The sequence below is a fragment of the Trichechus manatus genome, unplaced genomic scaffold (assembly GCF_000243295.1).
Source record: "Trichechus manatus latirostris isolate Lorelei unplaced genomic scaffold, TriManLat1.0 scaffold00029, whole genome shotgun sequence".
Taxonomy (NCBI): domain Eukaryota; kingdom Metazoa; phylum Chordata; class Mammalia; order Sirenia; family Trichechidae; genus Trichechus; species Trichechus manatus.
In genome coordinates, this window is record NW_004443965.1 from 15,695,428 (window position 1) to 15,715,417 (window position 19,990).

At 38.1% G+C, this 19,990-nt stretch overlaps 1 protein-coding gene across 5 annotated transcripts in view; it reads right to left on the bottom strand.

The window, feature by feature from the left end:
- The window catches only part of MAST4 (microtubule associated serine/threonine kinase family member 4), a 755,237-nt gene that overhangs the window by 56,935 nt on the left and 678,312 nt on the right, over nt 1–19,990 (bottom strand). For all 5 annotated transcript variants that reach the window (XM_023729575.1, XM_004374531.1, XM_012554988.1 and 2 more), the window contains 5 exons: nt 19,150–19,225; nt 16,103–16,312; nt 10,067–10,168; nt 8,398–8,530; nt 2,911–2,978 (listed from right to left, as the gene is read on the bottom strand). In XM_023729575.1, the coding sequence (XP_023585343.1) occupies nt 2,911–2,978; nt 8,398–8,530; nt 10,067–10,168; nt 16,103–16,312; nt 19,150–19,225 (589 nt within the window). The remainder of the gene's footprint in view (nt 1–2,910; nt 2,979–8,397; nt 8,531–10,066; nt 10,169–16,102; nt 16,313–19,149; nt 19,226–19,990) is intronic.

Below are 19,990 nucleotides of genomic sequence, written 5' to 3' on the forward strand. Positions count from 1 at the left end.
TTAAAACCAAATGAACCTGTAGGACAGCTTTAAAGATCAATCTTCCATAGCAGTGCTGATAAACTCCTCCTTAGGACACTGTCTCAGTTTTATCTAAACAAACCCACATTTCAGGGGATAAGGGCACCACGCTTTTTTGAGAATTCCAGATTTTAATTTTCCTTTGTCTACTATTCAAGTTAGCCTCATCCCAGTCTTCTGAAGTTTTGAAATTTAAGTTCAAAATGTCACAACTTCCTTCTGGTTTCAGCCAGCCAGAAAAAAATGTACTGGAGGGGCCCTACATGTGGCCTCTTTGTCCCTGACCAGAGCACGTAGGTCTGTCTGTATCATTCCTGTGGCAACCTCTCTTGTTTGAAAAAGGTAGTAGCTGTTGAATGGAATACTTAAGAGTAGAATCCCTGCCTTTTATTCTCTACCATAAGTTTTCCCAATGTTATTGTTGTTGTTGTCAGGTGCCCTTGAGTCGGTTCTGACTCATAGCGACCCTGTGTACAAGAGAACAAAACATTGCCCCATCTTGCGCCATCCTCATAATCATTGTTATGTTTGAGCTCATTGTTGCAGCCACTGTGTCAAGCCAACTCGTTGCAGGTCTTCCTCTTTTTCAATGACCCTCTACTTTACCAAGCATGATGCCGTTCTCCAGGGGACTGGTCCCTCCTGATAACATGTCCAAAGTACGTGAGACAAAGTCTCACCATCCTTGCTTCTCAGAAGCATTCTGGCTGTACTTCTTCCAGGACAGATTTGTTTGCTCTTCTGGCAGTCCACGGCATGTTCAATATTATTTGCCAACACCATAATTCAAAGGCATTAATTCTTCTTTGGTCTTCCTTATTCATTGTCCAGCTTTCACATGCATATGAGGCGATTGAAAATATTATGGCTTGGATCAGGTACACCTTAGTCCTAAAAGCGACATTTTTGCTTTTGAACACTTTTAAAGAGGTCTTCTGCAGCAGATTTGCCTAATGCAATATGCCATTTGATTTCCAGACTGCTGTTTCCATGGGTGTTGATTGTGGATCCAAGTAAAATGAAATTCTTGACAACTTCAACTTGCTCATTGGTCTAGTTGTGAGGATTTTTGCTTTCTTTATGTTGAGGTATAGTCTACACTACCAATTTCCAAAAGGACAGCTCTTTAAAAAATTTAGCTCAAAGGATAAGAATAAACAAAATGCTTAAAAAAAATTCTCTCACACCCCATGTATCTTAGTGTTGAGAGTATCCATAGCCTCTTTGCTCCCCTCTGCAGAATCTGGCATTCCCTTCCCATTCTCTTGTAAGAAACTCTGTGACTCTGAAGTACGCACCATCCTCTCCTACTCAGTGCTGTCCTCCATTGACCCTGTCATACCACTCATCGTTGGAAGACATGTGTACCCAACCTCCCACCTTCCTCTCCGTCCAAATTCTCTCATCATCCTGGGTGAATTCAGTGTCTATACAGGTAACTCATCTGACACCCTAGTCTCTGGGTTCTTTGACCTCCTCAATTCAAATAACCATCTCTCACCTCTCCTTTTCCTTGACCTCTGGTCACAGGCCCTGAATAACCTGCAAATGTCCCAACTCAGAAACGTAATTCAAGACGGGGACCACTTACATGTTCCACAACTTCCACTATGACTCTTCCTGCATGGCTTTGGGCTGTTGGCTCTCTACAGGGCTCTTTTCTCATCCTCTACCCTGCCTGGGTGGTCTCATTTATGACCACAGGTAACTTTTAAGTGATTTAAGCCTCCACCAAAGACTCTTATTCCAAGAGCTAGAGGGTACCAGACCTTATATACAACTGCCTGTTTGATGGTTCTTTTTGGATGTCTCAATGGAATTTCAATCTCATCACATCCAAAATTATGGTCATTATGATAAAAATAATGAAAATATCTATTATTTGTTTATATTTACTTTGTGATACTGTTCTAATCATTTTATATGGACTATCTCATTTAATCTTTTATAATCTTTATGACTATATCTTTTATACAGATGAGGAAAATGAGGTATAGAGAGTTTCCCACAGCTAGTAAGAGGTGGAGTCAGGTTTCAAATCCATGCAATCTGACTCCAGAGCCTAGGTTCTTAGCCAGTAGACTACCAGCTGCCCCTGTTTCCCTGACCACCCCAAACCTGCCCCATTCTGGTCCCTCTTTTAGCATTTATAACTAGGGAGAATGGCACCAGCAACCAGTACCTCTCACCTGTGCCACTGCAGCAGTCTCTTAACCGACTTCCCCGTGGCCACCCCTGCCTGCTCCCACACCCCATCTGTTTTCTACAATGTGGTCAGAGGGATTTTTTTTCAAGCTAGAGCTCTGAATGTATCAGCCCCCCTGCACTTCCCCTACACACATACACTTCCCTCAAAGCTCAATAGCTTCTCATTGTTGTTAAGAAAAAGAAACACTGACAAACATGAGCAATAAGGACCTACATGCCCAGTTTTTACATCCTGTCTCAATAGTATTCCTTGCTCTTGGCCTCAGATACATCCTTCTCCCTCGTGTCACAGAATCTTTGCCCATAATGTGGCCTTGACCTGCAATGCTCCCTTTGCCTATTTCCGTCTTCTCATTCTAGTAATTTCAAACATCTCAGTTAAAGCACCGTTCCTTGGAAAATCTCTTTGGACCTGCCAGACTAAGGTAAATCTCTTTATGTTACACTCTTGTAGTATATGGCTCTTTTCCTTCATATCTCATTCACGTTTATCACTTGTATATTTTTTGTGTGATATCTTTTTATTAATTTCTGTTTCTCTTTGTGGGGAGGGGCTACAAACTATACGCCCAGTGCTGGCACAATAAATATTTGTTAGATAAAGTAACTAACACAGTAAAAATCACCATGTGCCAATAAATAGCAAAAGCAGCATCACATCTTATCAAGAAGCATACTTACACTCAATGATTCATCTGTTTCTGGTGTTTCTGCTGTTCCACTATCATAATTTCCCAACTGAGCCATTTCTAAGTTTTAAATAAAAGCAAAGTAAAGTTTAGGAAAAGTAGGTAGGGCAATTGCAATTAGACAAGATTACTAAGCTGAAACAAAAGAAAAATAATTTCTCCAATATCAAAACAAAACAAAAAACTTACTGTATACTTCAATGTACCATGGAAAAATCTTAAATCCCAAATGTTAAGAACCAGCAACTAACATTTTGAAATTATTTACTGCGTACCCTTCCTAGGTGGTCATTTCTTATGACTACCTAGACATAGGAACTTTAGACACCGGGCCTCTACTCTAGCTAGCAGGATTTACTGGCTAATGCAATCATGGTAGCTTGGAAAAGACTTGGGGGAGTGGGGCTAACAGCTGTGCTTATAATCAGATATCCAAGAGAAGTAAGATTTCTCAGGCCATCATAGATTGAACTGTGTCCCCCGAAAACATGTACTGTAATTCCTAACCTCTATGCCTGTAGCTGAAGCCCTGGTGGTGCAGCAGTTAAGTGATATGGCTACTAACCTAAAGTTCAGCAGCTCAAATCTACCAGCTGCCCCTTGGAATCCCTATGGAGCAGTTCTACTCTGTCCTTTAAGGTCCCTTTGGGTTGGAATCAACTAGAAGGCAGCAGGATGCCTGTGGTTATTATTCCATTTGGAAATGCATTGTCTTTGTTATGTTAATGAGGCAGGATTAGTGTAGGGTTCTGTGTTCTGAGTCAATCTCTTCTGAGATATAAAAGAGATTAAATAAAAAAGGGAAAGAAGCAGCGATAGAGGAAGAGGGATGCCAAACCATATAAAGACTGCCCAGGAGCAGAAGCTCAGAGGAGACAAGGACCGTCCTCCAGAGATGATGGAGAGAGAAAGTCTTCCCCTAGAGCCGGCACTCTAAATTTGGACTTCTAGCCTCCTAAACTGCGAGAAAATAAATTTGTTAAAGCTCCCCACTTTTGATATTTCTGTTGTAGCAGCGCTAGATAACTAAGACACAGGCCCTGGGGGACAAGTAGGATACAATGACTACAATCTGGAGATGATTGTCAAGTTATGGTGAGCATCCCTTGTTCTATTTCTTTGCATCCACTATGAAATATCCCACCAAGTAAACTAAGCATTTGTAACTTGTCAGGAAGGAAGTAATAGCAGTGATTAAGACGGGTTTAGAGATTGAAAGACTTGGGTTACCATCAGTGTCAGCACTGAGTAGCCTTTTAACCTGGCTGAGGCTGAGGCTCCTACCTGTAAAATGGGAACAATACTACTTACCTCCTAGGGCTTTTTGTGAGCATTATATATGATAATGTACATAAAGTCCTTAGTATGTTGCCTACCAAAAATTAAACCAAAACCCAAACCATTGCCGTCGAGTCATTTCTGACTCATAGTGGCCCCATAGGACAGGGTAGAACTGCCCCATAGGGTTTCCAAGGAGCGGATGGTGGATTCGAACTGCTGACTTTTTGATTAGCAGCCGTAGCTCTTAACCACTGAGCCACCAGTGCTCCAACAAAAATTAAGTGCCCATTAAATGTTGATTATTATATATTATTAATAATTACATCATGTAAAGTAGTTAAACCTGGGCTAGATGCCACATGCTTGACAACATCTTAACTACTTTCCTGGTGGTCTAGTTAAGAGAGACAAAGGCATCTAATCAATCCGCATTGGAATGCATCCCTGAGTTTATACAAGTAAATGAGAAAACCAAATTCATTTTACTGTTCATGACTAACTTTATACTTTTTTTTTGAAAGCATGAAAGAATTTACTCCAAAATTTTGACAGGGTTACCTTGAGTGGCAGCATCACAGGTAATTTGTTATTTTCTTTCATTATCTGTATTTTCTAATTTTTCAAAATTGAACACGTATAATAAAAAGTTACAGTTTTTAGTAACATTTTTATATGCCTTTAAAGTAATTTCTTAGGTTTTTACTTCATGTATTCATATACCATCCTTTTGTTTTTTTCTGGGGGGGGAGATAACATATAGAAGATAAACCATACTTTTATGCATATTTTTTGCAAGGTATTTTCATAAGCACGCTATGCTGATTTTTTTATAGCAACATATTAAAAAAAGGCATGGTAGCACTGCTTATGAAAATACCGCGTGGGAGAGGGCGTGGTTGGCAAATAAACGTAGAAGGCATGCGTTATTTGCGTAAAAATATGGTAAAGCAAAACAATATTGAGGTGTTGTTTTTAGATAAAAATCAACAAACTCAAGATTGTGAAATAACTGGAAAGTGACACTAAACTTCACAGTTTGTCTTTAAGGGAAATTCCAGAATAAAAATGAGCTCAGTACAAGCTATATGCATTCAAGGTGTCATTCAAATGATATCACCATTCATTGTAACTAGCACCTTGGATTTATGGACTTGGAGGTGAACTAAAATGTATTCAGTTGGAGGAGCTCTCAAAGAAAGGGGCAAATTACAATATTCTTTATATAAAACAGCAGCAATAGCTTTATTAAGCAATTACTATGTCTCAGGTCGAGTACTGGAGATTCAGGTTCTATGAAGGAGACCTAGGTTCAATTCCTTGCCAGACACTGACCTGTCTGTCAGTGGAGGCTTGCAAGTTACTAAGATGCAGAACATGTTTCAGCAAAGCTTTTCAGACTAGGAAGAAAGGGCCGATCTACTTCCAAAAATCAGCCCATGAAAACCCTATGGATCACAATGGTCTGATCAGCAAATGATCACGGGGATGGCGCAGGGCGGGGCAGTGTTTCATTCTGTTGTATATAGGGTCACCATGAGTCAGGAAGAACTTGACAGCCACTAACAACAACACCATGTCTTATAAGCTTCAAAACAACTTATGAATCAAACCAAAACAACCAAGCCCCTTTCCACCGAGTCAATTCTGACTCATAGTGACCCTATAGGACAGAGTAGAACTGCCTCATAGGATTTCCAAGGAGCAGCTGGTGGATTAGAACTGCAGACCTTTTGGTTAGCAGCCATAGCTTTTAACCACTGCACCACTAGGGCTCCCAGCACTCTTGTCTCATTTTTATAGAAGGACCTGAGGTACACAGAGGCTCCTAGTGTCGTTCAGGTCCTCCAAGGTGCTTGGGCAGTCTGGCTCAAGACCTCGCTCCTACCCTTCAAAGGACAGGTTTTAAGTATGTTAATTTAGATGTAGACAAGAAGGGGAAACAAATACAGATCAGAGTTTATAATAGTTTATAAGATTACCTGGAGAAGTCACATTTTAAAAGATAATGAATAGATTAAAAATATCTTCATTCTGAATCAAGAATATTAAGTGTTAGGAGTTAAAAACACAACTCCCAGAGACAAAACGTCTTACTATAGTGGGTTAGATAGCTTACCCCCAAAATTCACGTCTACCCAGAACCTCAGAACATGACCTTATTTGGAATAAGGATCTTTGCAGATGTTATTAGTCAAGGATCTTGAGAAGAAATCATCCTGGATGTAGGGTGAACCCTAAATCCAATGACTGATGTCCTTGTAAGAAAAGGAGAGGACACACAAAGGTACAGGGGACAAGGCGAGTAAAGACAGAGTCAGAGGTTGGAGTGACAAGCCAAGGAAGAACTGCCAGAAACCACCAAAAGCTTGAAGAGAAGCATGGAGCTGTTTCTCTCCCAGAGCCTCCAGAAGGAACCAACCCTGCTGATGCCTTGCTTTTGGACTTCTAACCCAAACAGCGAGAGAATGCATTTCTGTGTTTTAAGCCACTGTGTTTGTGATAACTTGTTACGGCAGCCCTAGAAAACTAATGGAATTACTAATGTCCAAACTTGTCGAAGATCACTATTTTTTATTTTTTATTTTTTTAAGTTGCTATACAGGTACATAAGCGGGCCTCAGATTATTTACCTACCTAAGTTCAGCCTGCAGTGATATTTACTGCCAGATAAGAAAACTGTGAAGAACTCACTCGGTCTACAATTCAAGTGCTGACACAGTCTTAACTATATCAGCGTGAAGAGTCACTATAATATAGTTTGACAGCCTCCCCCACTCCAATTATTTTCATAAAAAAACAAATTAAAAGATGGTTCTGTTTTAAATAGAATTTCTGCTAAATAACTATTATCAGGGAAATACATATTATTTGCAAGCAGTGGGTAGTAATGGAATGGAACCAAGAGTCAGCTTTTGAAGCAGGAAGCTAAGGCATCATTTTGTAATGCCTGAAGAGATTTTTAAAACTCATCTAAATACCATTAAACATCTGCCCTTTTTATTTCATTGATTTAAACCATTTCTGAAGACTCATGATTCAAAAAGGTAAAGATGGTAATTTAAAAGCCATGGGGTAAAGTCTCTCCCCAGGGAACTTTTCAGAAAAGCAACCACCAGTCTCTGATAAGTGATGAATCTGTTGTGGTACTGCTTTCAGTACAGAATAAATTTATCTGGCATTATCTCCCAGTAATGCATGCATCATTTCACTGGAAGCAAAGATACAATGGCCATAAGAGCAAACAAAGCAGGAGAAAATAGGAGAGCAGGGCACAGAGCAGCAGGTCCCCTGGCTTTAGATGGGAAAAAGCCTCCATGCCAACACTTGCCACCATTACAAGCAATTTAGCAAGATAAACACTGTTTGCTAATTCAGTTTAATGAATCAAGAAGATAATTTTGAAGGGAGGATTCTGCAATTGTTTTTGAGTCTTTTAAAGCAGTATACAACCCAAGTGCTTTAAATGACAATCTCAAACAAGAACGAACCGGGAAAAAAAGGAGGGGTGGGTGGCTTACCAATACTGGATTTTTAAAACATCACTAACAGGGTGCTTTCTATTCTCTGTATTAAAAAGAATTATGTCAGTTTTTCACTTGCATCAGCCCTAAACCTTTCATATGCTTTAAGAAAACATTTCTTCTTTCATTGGCTCTCTTGTATATTACTATTTTTCATACTTTCTTAAAACAAGTAGGCAAAAATATACCTGCCAATATTGCAGCCAGTATAAAGTAACCTATAATCAGTTACATTACTCCCCAATTACTTTAAGTTTAAATGTCATTTTAAAATTAATTTTAGTTAATATCTTTAGCAATGTTTTCAAAATTAGAACTGCCCTCCAAAAGAATCCAACTGAGTTTGCAAGAGAAAAAACACTGTGAGAAGATTGAAATCTAAACCCTTCTGGGACTGTGGCATTCTCAGGCTGACAGGCCTCTAGGATTTCAAGGTCTGTTCCTGTACTCTAGGTAAACACACAAATGAGTCATGTCCATTGGCTCCTCCAGATTCAGCTCATGGCTGAGTCCTTCAAATTACAATCAGCCCCCAAGTATGGAATTTTCAATAGACAGAAACATGAGGGAAACATGAGAGCCAAAACATGACAGACAAATAAAGACTGGCTGCTAAGTTCTTATATGTGGCCACAGAGCATAAGCAAGTATACCGTCAGCCCCACCAACGCACTCACCTTCCAAAGGATCCTTATTGAGCCCCAGTTGGCTAATGATGTACCTGGGAATGTCAGTTTTGATACCCTGTCCTTCTTTTGCATGGCCTTCTGCAGCTTCCAATAGGTAGTAAAATTCTTCAGGATCGAATTCCTAGCAGAAGACAAACACAGATGGACACTTCTTTGAGCCAAAATTTTCTGCGATTTTATTACATAAATAAAATTGCTGCATATCCATGGTTATTTATGCAGAATAGGAGGCAAATGGTTTCGAAAAGTAGATAACTCTCACTTCGTATTCTAAGCTATAGGGAAAAATCAAAACATTTATGTACTTGGTAACCCAAAGATAATATCCATTTCCAATTTCTTTTTAATGCAACTTTGAAGGTACTATATTCTACTTACAGATATCTATCTCACTGAAAATGACTAGGTCTGAATTTTTAATGCGTTTCTTAAGCAAAGTTTTAAAATCTGGGAATCTCACCTAGAAAGCTGTTTTTCTCCCTGTCCATAACCACAAAAGTAGTCATGCCAGAGTACATTTTTTCAAAGGTCATGTAGGGAACTTCCTTAGTACAGAGGTATCCAAAAATATTAGAAAGAAAAATCTCAAAATCACCACTTTTTGTCAGTGAACTGGAAAATTAATAGTCACATAATGTGAAGATCCGAGAAAGAAAAATACAAAATTAATACTTCTAATTTCTCCTTTGTCTTTCTGTAAAACTTTAGTTAGACATTTCCCTACATATTTTCATTTTCTTTGATAGTCTGTTTTTTTCTAGTATGTAATAAAAATCTTCAGGATCACATTACTCTAGATGGCCAGTGGAATTTAAAAGTTTTTATGTTATATTAAGTACCTTAAAACAATTCATATGCCCAAAGCTTCATATTTTCCCACAGTTTTGACTAAAATCTCAATCAAAATTTTATAAAATAGAACAAAAATTTCACAATAGGAAAATGATCATTGGCCAAAAATTATATAGTAAAACCTGTGAAAGCTGGAACCCGTATAAGGCAGAAACCTGTCAGAGAAAGAAAACAAATATTTTCCACTAATAGAGAGCAACAGAAAAGTGGTAAGTCTGTACCCTGTCAAAGGCCGAAAACTTGCAAGATTAGGAAAAACAAGACAGACCTGTTGAGTTCTGGCTCTCACAGGTTTCACTGTGTAATTGATAAAATGAACTAATCTCTAACAGTCTCATTCCTTCAGGTCTGGAGGAACCCTACTGTATTCTCCCAAATGTTTCCCTAACATGTCACATTTTAAAGACAATAATTATAACCACAGGTCACTGTGTAGCATATCTCTGATTTCCCTCCCTCTGCATCTTAGCAGCTCCACATAAGAGAGGCATAGCAAGCATTTTAAATTAGCTGTGACATAAAGTCATTACACTGAGACAAGCGTGAGCACATTATTTCATGATCATCTTTCAAGTTTGTCCAGAATGTGATCTGATTATCACTTAATACAGCACGAGTCCTAGAAGTCTTACTTATAATCAGAGAAGAAAACACACATATGGATACCCTCATAAACATGCATAAGTTGCAGTTCCTTGTGAATCTTCCCATTTAGCTCTGGTCTTTGAAGCCAAATGAAACTGGAGCTGTCTGTCAGTTACCACTTCCCCACAGTTAACAATAAATAACGTAGTCAGGCACTTACCAGGCACTCTAATAACCGAGCAGGGCGGGCAATGACGATTAGGATCTTTCTGACTAGTTGCTTAATAAATGCCAACTCTCCACTTTCTGAACGATCATGAGCCTATGAAAGAGCAATGAAAAGAATGATGATACAAAGTTACTCCACTGAATGGAAAAGAAAATCAGCAATGTACGCTAATTAGATAATTATTAATATTCAAAAATTAAGTGAATTAGAAAACACTTAAAATCTCTGCAGGATAAATGAGCAATATCTCTACATAAATGGACACTATTAAACTTCTGTATCTACCAAATGGCTGTATTAGCTAAACTTAAATTGTAAAATTTTTATTGATTATCTTTTTTAAAAATCGAATGTTATAGCTCTTAATGTAAAGCATGAATGAAAGACATAAAAAGTTTATGATACATTAAGTACACAGTACAAGCCGAGTGGGTAGCTGACCAGGAAGCTTGATCTTCCAGATATAACATCTTAAATGTACCGGATGGCCAATATGGGTATATTTGTGATAGACTATAAGGAACTGCTTTTCCTGTGCTGGGCATTTAACACATTCATGGAATATATCTCACACATACAAAATGACTAATGTGTAAATTAGTCATTGCATAACATGTAAGAAGCATGTAATGTTTACTTATTATCAGTGTTAGCTACATAATGTTTACACTTGGACTTACGCATATGAATTCAATTTCACACATTAAACAATACCTAGGCACTCAATTCAATAAAAACTAACTGACTTACAATTTTTATTTTATTTTACATATAGCCTACGTGTGAAATCTACTAAGCACAAAAAATATTCACAAAGGAAAGCTCAGTTTGTTAACAGTCATTTTTATTTTCAATGACATTTTTCTTAAAGAAATGAGGCAAATCTATATCAAAACCAAAAACCCAAAGTCACTGCTGTCTAGTTGGTTCCAACTCATAGCGACCCTACAGGACAGAGTAGAACTGCCCCATAGGGCTCCCAAGGGGTGGCTGCTGGATTCGAACTGCCGACATTTTGGTGAGCAGCCGAACTCTTAACCACTGCACCACCATCTGTATCAAAGATGATTTTTATGCCTGCTTTTTTACATTAAAAGCCCTAATGTAAATCTCTATACAAGTTCACTTTTTAAGCTGTTTTCATTTTTTATGATTTACTTTCATCTGAGCATTAAAAATAACACATCAAGGTGATGCTGGTACAATATGATGTAATTTCACAGACACAGAAATAAACATTTACAGTCAGGCTTGCAAGTGCTTTATCCTGACAAGGATCAGTTCTCTCTCCATGAAAAAAAAAAAAATTGATAGACCAAATCTATTAAAAATGATTATCCTCAGCAGCAATGTGTCTACTGAATTTAAGCCATCAAATAAAAGGCAATGTTCCAAAATGTAGACACAGAAACCATATACAGTCAAAATAGCTAATATTGAAATTATAGAAACATAGAGAAAATGACCATTGGTGAAAAATGGCAGGACAGAGTCTATTCAAAGAAAACCAATTAGGAACTGTAACTACAGGACTAAGACATATATTAAAACAAACAAACACAAATAAATAAAAACAACAGTTGTTGTAAAGTTGACCCATGTGTGTCAGAGTAGAACTGTGCTCCGCAGGGTTTTCAATGGCTGATTTTTTGGAAGTAGATTGCCAGCCCTTATTTCCGAGGCACTTCTGGGTGGACTTGAACCTCCAACCTTTTGGTTAGCAGCTGAGCACTTGTTTGTGCTGCCCAGAAGCACTCTAGGACATGTATAAGGATATATATATATACATATATATAGATATATAAAATAAAATATTTAAACTGCCTTTAAGTTTTCTTTCCAATTTTAATCTGGCAATAAAAAATAGATTTTGCAAGATGCAGTGAATGCCAAGAAATATCGTTTATGTCTTCTTTATAGTTTATACTCAACCAAACCTAAACAGAAAACCTTAAAAATGAAGGAAAAAAAAACCAGTTAACTTCTTGGCTAACAATTTGGGCTGAACATTAAGTTTCATCGTACTATAATAATTACTGTTTTGTAAATTCAGGAATATGAAAAAAAAAAGTAAAGCCTAAACATCTTGTAGTGGTCTCCTCAAAGGGAAATAAGAAATACATAAATTAAAAAATATTAAAATAGTTTTGATTATACAAATTCCATTTTAAAAATTGTAAAAACAACCAGTTCATTCCACTTCTTCTAAGAATTATCAGTCATAACAAAGGCCAATACAATGAGTTAATTCAAATAATATTTTATTTACTAGTGTTATAGGGGGAGGTTTGTTAAAACAAAACCAAATAAAACACTGCACAGTTAGCACACAAAGAGAAATTGTTTCCTGGCAGCAAGCTCCAAAGGGAAACACTAATGGATACCTCATATGTGTCTGGATTTAAGTGTTAGCCACTATAAAAAACACCTAGGTTATAGCTTCCCATGTATTTTATTTTCTTTGGCTAAACACACTTAAATGAAGAAAAAGAAAAAGATTGAGACATAAAAGCATTCATCTGGGATTGACCTAGACCTCAGGACTTTAAAAAGGCATCAGTTAAATCAAGCTGCTCAAACCTCAGGGGTACCTCTCCTGGGCTATGCAAAAGATTGACAATGGGTAAAGTGGCTGGGAGCCTGGCAACAATTGCATCATGGGGAAACCAAACCAAATCCCTACAATTCGGCTTTACTTAGAAGGGGAAAGTCCCCCTGCCACTGTTTATGCTCCAACCTCTGGAAGGGCACTGTAAATGTATTCTGGAGATAGTTTTAACTTTCACAAAAGGACTGAAGAAAAATGTTTATCTGTGAAGATATACAAGAAAACATTATTATTCATGCCCAACAATGACCTTTATGCTATAAGTACATATGCTTCTCTGCCCAAAAGAGACCTTTTTCTAAAAATCAACAATTTTTTCATACATTATAATGGCCAATTCAGATGATCTTTGAAGCCCTAAGATTTTTTAAAAATTGTCATTGGATAATCTGCCAAGTCTGTCATACAGAAGCAAAATTAAGTGGGAGGTTTCAATGTTAATCACCTTGGATATCAGTTCTACCCTTTTCACGGAATGCCTATGAAGGAATGAAAAACACAGGACTATTTGTGGTAGGAAGGAGTATCTCACAAATGTGAACTGTAGAGTTCCTCTCTGATTTGCCTCTTCTATTCAAAAACATACCATTCACCAAACTACAATTCTCAAGGCATTCTAAAAATAGCAATAGGCATAGTGTTTCCAGCATTTTCTGGAAGCTGACTTGATTAAGAGGAATAGCTGAATTAGATCATTTGATGATAAATCATAGTACATCAAATACTTTGGCGTGTATATATATCCTTCCTTCCTTTTTCCCTCTCTTCCTTCCTTGAGTTATTGAGAAACTGATAAGTACTAGCTACTGTGCCAAGCACTGGGGAGTTAGTGATTCCTGACCCTCAAAGAGCCCACTGTCCGCTGGTGACGTGAGATCCACTAACAGATCATTGCAATGCACTGGGGTTAAACGCATGGAGAGAGAGGGTGCAGCTGTGGGTCACATATGACGCATTGGGGTTTTTACATGTAGGCAGAATGGAGCCACTGAAGCATGTCAGATTGATGTTCTGGCAACTACACAGGAGTATGAATTTGAGGGGTTAGGACTGGAGAGAGGCAGACCAGTAAGGACAAGGGCCTGAACTAGGTGGTGGTTGTAGAATAGAAGATAAAGGCAGAAGTGGAGAAATATTTAGGAAATAAACTGTGAGAGTCTAGTGGTTAATGGATGGTGGGGAAAAGGGGGTTGAATATGACTCAAAATTCTAGCAGGCGACTGGGTAATGGTGGTGTTAATGATGCAGGCAAAGAATACAGGATAAGCAGGTTTGGTTGAGAAAATGCTGAGTCCAGTTTTGGACAGGTTGGGTCTGCTGCATTGGTGGGCTGACCAGATAGAAAGGTATTCGGTAGGCAGGTGGACACATGAATCTGCAATTTGAGAGAGAGCTGTTAACCTGATAAACAGATCAGAAGCCATTAGAGTCCAGAGGTCTTTGATCCAAGACAGCCAACAAAACGAGCAGGAGAGAGTGGGGGGAGTGGTGGACCAAGGACGAGATAGCAGGAGAACTAACTTTTAGGAAACAACAGTTAGGGGAGGAGCCCTTGGAAGAGGCAGAGAAGATGTTCAGAGAGGTATCAATAATACAAAAATACGTATCTTAAAAGAAAACAAAAAGGAGCAGAGAGGAGAAAAAGGGTTTTAAATCTGTTGAACTTAATGTTTCAGTAAAATAGGCCTGTTCCAGTAAAATGTCTAACGGATATGACAGTAAGAAAGACAGTGACAGAGGGGTCAGAAGTCATTCACTAAACAAAATTTACTAAGCACCTACGTCACACACCATTCTAAATGAAAAAACAGACAATATCTGTGCCCCCCCAGAATTTATACTCTGCGGTACTGCTCAAAGTGTGATCCTAAGACTGGTGCCAGTCCATGAACTATTAACAGTCTGTGATGAGGTAAATAGAAATATTGAGAATAAGCATTTAAAAACTTTTATAGTAATTTTGTGAGCACAGTGGTGGTTCACTGGTAGAATTATCACCTTCCATACAAAAGACTCGGGTTCAATTCCCAGTAATTGCACCTTAAGCGCAGCCATTACTCGTCTGTCAGTTGGAGGCTTGTGAGTTGCTGTGATGCTGAACAGGTTTCAGCAGAGCTTCCAGACTAAGACAGACTAGGAAGAAAGGTCATATAATCTACTTCCAAAAATCAGCCGATGGATCACAATGGTCTGATCCCATTGTGCATGGGGTTGCCATGAGTTGGGGATTGTCTTGAAGGCAGCTGACAAGAACACCATAAACAAACCAATTTTACACTGCCATAACACGAGACTGCATGCTCATTTTTCTAGAAATTCATTTTCATTTTAGTTGAAAAGAGAACTGATCCATGGTAGACTGGATATGAACAACAATAAAAGCCAAAAGCAATGTGTTCACTGCAAAGATAGTCTGAGAAGCACGGCTTTAGTGGACTGCAATAGGTTGAAATGTGAGAAACGGGGACAGAATATAGAAAACTCCATTGGGAAGTATGGTTGAGAAAGGGAAGAAAAACATTGGCTGCTAACTAAAGTGGAATCTTTTTATCTCACCATAACAAAATTCAGCAGGGGGAAGGACAGAGAGATTTTAAGAAAACTAGGAAGCTAGTATTATCTTCAGTTCTATGCAGTTATTCACATATTCATGCTTAGAGAAAATCACCTAGGATTATGTTTACATGGGCATAATTTATGCCCTCTCAGATAAAAAAAAATACAATATATGCAACTATACAGGCTAAATAGGTTTTATTTGCAGGCTGTGGCTGATCAATTTCAGGCACAAGGGCAATATTATGCACTAATTCCATCCCGCGATACATACTCCCTTCCTGTCCTGGGTGTTATCAGGAGCTATGCATACAACTGTTAGGCCTAGACAGGTCCTATGTTTATCTGTCATTTTGAAAATCGGATATTTTGTTAGGAGAAGAACTGACACTAATGGAAATATAAGTTGCCATTTACTACCCAACACCTCACAGGTTAATTAAGAGGACACACGGTCTGGAAGAAGCCAGCAATTCTCCATTTAGCTCTTCAAGATATTAGAACTAGATAGCATCATCAAATAACGTACACACATTCAGGCAATTTATAAATTTATGGTTAAGGGAGAAAAAAATCATGGCTTCAAGATCCTTCACAATCCACTTATCCTAGAGTCACAGATTGTTTGGCCCCAAGGTTCCTATAAAGGTTACTGCCTTAACTTTCTATTAATATAAATAATGACCAGAATCAATTTATAGCACATAGCAACCTTTTTTTTTTTTTCTTTTCTTTGCTTCCCTGTAATATGAACTCCACCTCATGGAACAACTTTAAGCAAATGTTCTCATAAAATAAAATAAAAAAATTTCAAGGGAAAAACAAAACAAACCATAGAACTTTACAAGGTGCATGGCTCATACCTCCTGTAGCAACTTGTCTAATTTGTGCTGTAATTCAAGGAAGTATCGGGATGTGATGAGACCCTGGTGGGATTTATCCAAGCAATCTCGACCCAGTTCAATAATCTGATGGTGAGTAAAGCTAAGTACTCCGTCTGCTAGAGGAAGAACGTTGTCAGGAGAGTAGCTGGTGATAATTTCCTTTAGACGTTCTTCCATCTGAGCTGTAGCCTATTTAGAGAACAAACACACACACACACACACACACAGATGTAATAGGAGGAAACAACATATGTGGCCAATTAAATCATCACACTTACCTAGCCTTCTCTGAGACCTTCACCAGTTGTTGAATACCATTCTACAAATTAAGCTAAAAGAAGCCCCATTATGTGGAAGAAAAGTCTTGAGGTATATAAGAAAAACGGACTATCCCAAGATGATAATCACTTTTTTTCCCTATGTTGTATCAAATGTAAAATGGTCCATGTGAGCTTCTTTAAATAACTCGAACAATACCTGTGAATTGGTATGCTTTCATTTCAGAATTGTCAAAATAGCAATTAGTTCTTTATCATTTTGTCCACTAAAAAATTAGGACTTGCTAGAGTTTCACAGGGTAAGCCAAGAGTCTATTTTCTTGGCTAGGTCTTAATGTATCATAAGTAAGCAACTTGTATCATCTTTCTTCCTTTCCCCAAAAGCTGTATCATGACCACCTCACACCCATTAGGATGGCTATTACCAGAAAGTTCGAAAATAAGTGTTGGCAAGGATGTGGAGAAATTGGAACCCTTGTTCATGGCTTGTAGGAATGTGAAATGGTGCAGCTGCTATGGCAAACAGTCTGGCGGTTCCTTGCGATCCTATAGGACAGAGTAGAACTGCTCCATAGGTTTTCCAAGGAGCAGATGGTGGATTCCAACTGCCGACCTTTTGGTTAGTAGCTGAGCTCTTAACCACTACACCACCAGGGCTCCTAGAAGTACCATATGACCCAGTAATTCCAATACTAGTTATATACCCAAGAGACTCGAGAACAGGGACTCAAACAGACACCTGTACACCAACGTCCACTGCAGTATTATTCACAATAGCCAACAGGTGGAAACAACCCAAGTGCCCATCAACAGATGAATGGACAAATAAAACATGATATATATATATGTACATATGTAACGTCCAAATTGCCCTTTTAAACTTGTCACAGCATGGAATGAAAACAAGCTTTTTATTTATCAATAATCAGGTGTATCAAAAGTACTATGCAACCTTCATAAGAAAAAGTGTATTGGGTAATAAAGTATAAAATCAGTTGTTAGTATACGTGTACACATAACTTACCCACAAACACAGAGACACCTGAATAGGATTCAAAAAGAAAGTTCAAGAAGCAGAATGCCACAAAATAATTATAGATGCAGTACAAAACCGGTGCAGAAGATGTTCTTAAATTGAGATTTTATTCTGCATTTAGTATGAGTTTGTGTAGTTCTGGAAACCAATTAATGAATTCCAGTGTATATATATATATGGAATTATATATATGTACATATATATACATATATATGTACGTATGTATATATGTACATATTGTACTATTATTTAGCCATAAAGAGAACAAAGTTCTGATACATACTACAACATAGATGAACCTTGAACACATTGTGCTGATTAAAATAAGTCAGACACAAAAGGGCAAATATTGTATGATCCCAATTATATGAAATATCAAGAAAAGGCAAATGCATTTAGACAAAAGTTTGTCATAGTGGTTAGGGAGGAGGGAATGGAGTTATTGCTGAAACAGTACTGAGTTTCTGTTTGGAGTGATGTAAAACTTTTGGAAATGGATACTGGTGATGTTTGCACAACATGGTGAATGTAATTGCACACTTAAAAATGGTTAAAATGGCAAACTTTTTGTTATATATATTTTGCCACAATAAAATGAAAATTAAATCAATAAGATAGTCAAAAAGACTAGTTCTAGGGGGGAAGCTCTATCATGTATAAAAGCCAAGGGGATTCCCTTGGCAAAATAAATCTAAAATTCTCTTTTCTACTTTCATTTCATTCTTAGTAATCACCTATTGCCTAATCATCACTCCTCGCTTACATTAATTACGTATGCAGGGAGATTCCCTCTTCCTCCCTCCTCCTGCCCACCCCCCCAAAACCCTAACCAGCATTAACTAGGTTAGTCAGTATCTGTGTCCCTGGTGAACAAGTGACATGTGATAAATAGCTAAAACGGCTTTAATCAATGACATCAATGTTGGGTTCATTAAAAATAATAAGTACTCTACTCCTGATTTATGAAACCAAAGATTTCCTTTTGTTCTCTTGCCTAGGGCACAAAGGGTGGGGGTGGGGGGAACAGGAACAGCTGGGGGGATTGTCTTCCCCCAAATGTGCAGAGACACTTTGATAGGGAAGATGTGGACGTCAGGCGATGGGGACAATCAGACAGCAGCTCCTCGCAGCCGGAGGCCTGGCACTACCCTTTCACAAATTCCTCTCCAGTTCAATTCAACTTCCTTTTAACAGTCTAACTGGGGAACATTGCAACCGTACCTTCACTTCTTAGGTAATAAATAATTAGTTAGAAATGTGATGGCTAAAGAGATGGGAAGTTACACAAAAGGAAAAGGAGGTAAAAAAAAAAAAACTCATGACACACCAAAATACAGGGTTCTGAGGGAGAAAATGGCCCCTGCTTGACCATACAGCAGCAGGCCCAGAAAAGGTTACAAGGAGCACGAATGGTTCAGAGGCCTATCAAAGTAGATCCTCTATGGAGTACCTCACCAGGCCACCCAGTGTGTGGCACACAACCAGCAGGGTTCACGTGAGAGCCAGTTCAGCACACAGAGAATGGCTAGGTTGCTGCAGTTTTTAGCTTAAAAACTTCAGTGATTTTATCTTTCTAATAAGGCTCCAATGCTGTTTTATGCCAGTTATTACCACGTTGGACCATTACTTCCCATAACAAAACCACCTTACAGGCTCCAAACCTATGTTGTCTGTTCCTTTCGATGTGAGGCATCTTCAATTCAATTCATTACCTTTGGGAACCTTTCTTTGTAGACATGGTTCATCATAATTATTTCATGGTCACAGCAGGCGGGAGAACGTCCGGGGCTGCAAGTAAAGCAAATTGCCCTTTTAAACTTGTCACAGCATGGAATGAAAACAAGCTTTTTATTTATCAATAATCAGGTGTATCAAAAGTACTATGCAACCTTCATAAGAAAAAGTGTATTGGGTAATAAAGTATAAAATCAGTTGTTAGTATACGTGTACACATAACTTACCCACAAACACAGAGACACCTGAATAGGATTCAAAAAGAAAGTTCAAGAAGCAGAATGCCACAAAATAATTATAGATGCAATACAAAACTGGTGCAGAAGATGTTCTTAAACTGAGATTTTATTCTGCATTTAGTATGAGTTTGTGTAGTTCTGGAAACCAATTAATGAATTCCAGTATAAAACAAAATAGGTAGTTACAAGCATTAATGCAAACACCAACATCTTGGACACATTTAACAGTATAATTTCACCCTTTTATCATACACCTGTTCTCTGCCACATACCACTGAAGTGGTTTAAATGTTTTCCATGGCACAAATGTCATAATTGAAATCCATTTTCTAGTCTGTATTTGTTTGGGATGCTGAGGTAGGCATTATATATAATACGACACAAGCATACAACCATTGTGGGTTTTTATTTATTTACTCAATAGTAGGTATGTATCTGTTCCTACTAGTATATAGTTGTGCAACTTCAGTGTGAATATTATGTATTCCTGGGAGGATATGGCCTGAAGGAACTCTTTTCATAAAACCCAAAAGGAGACCTGTGTAGTAAAACACAGTGCCTCTAGATGAAGTTGTAAAAT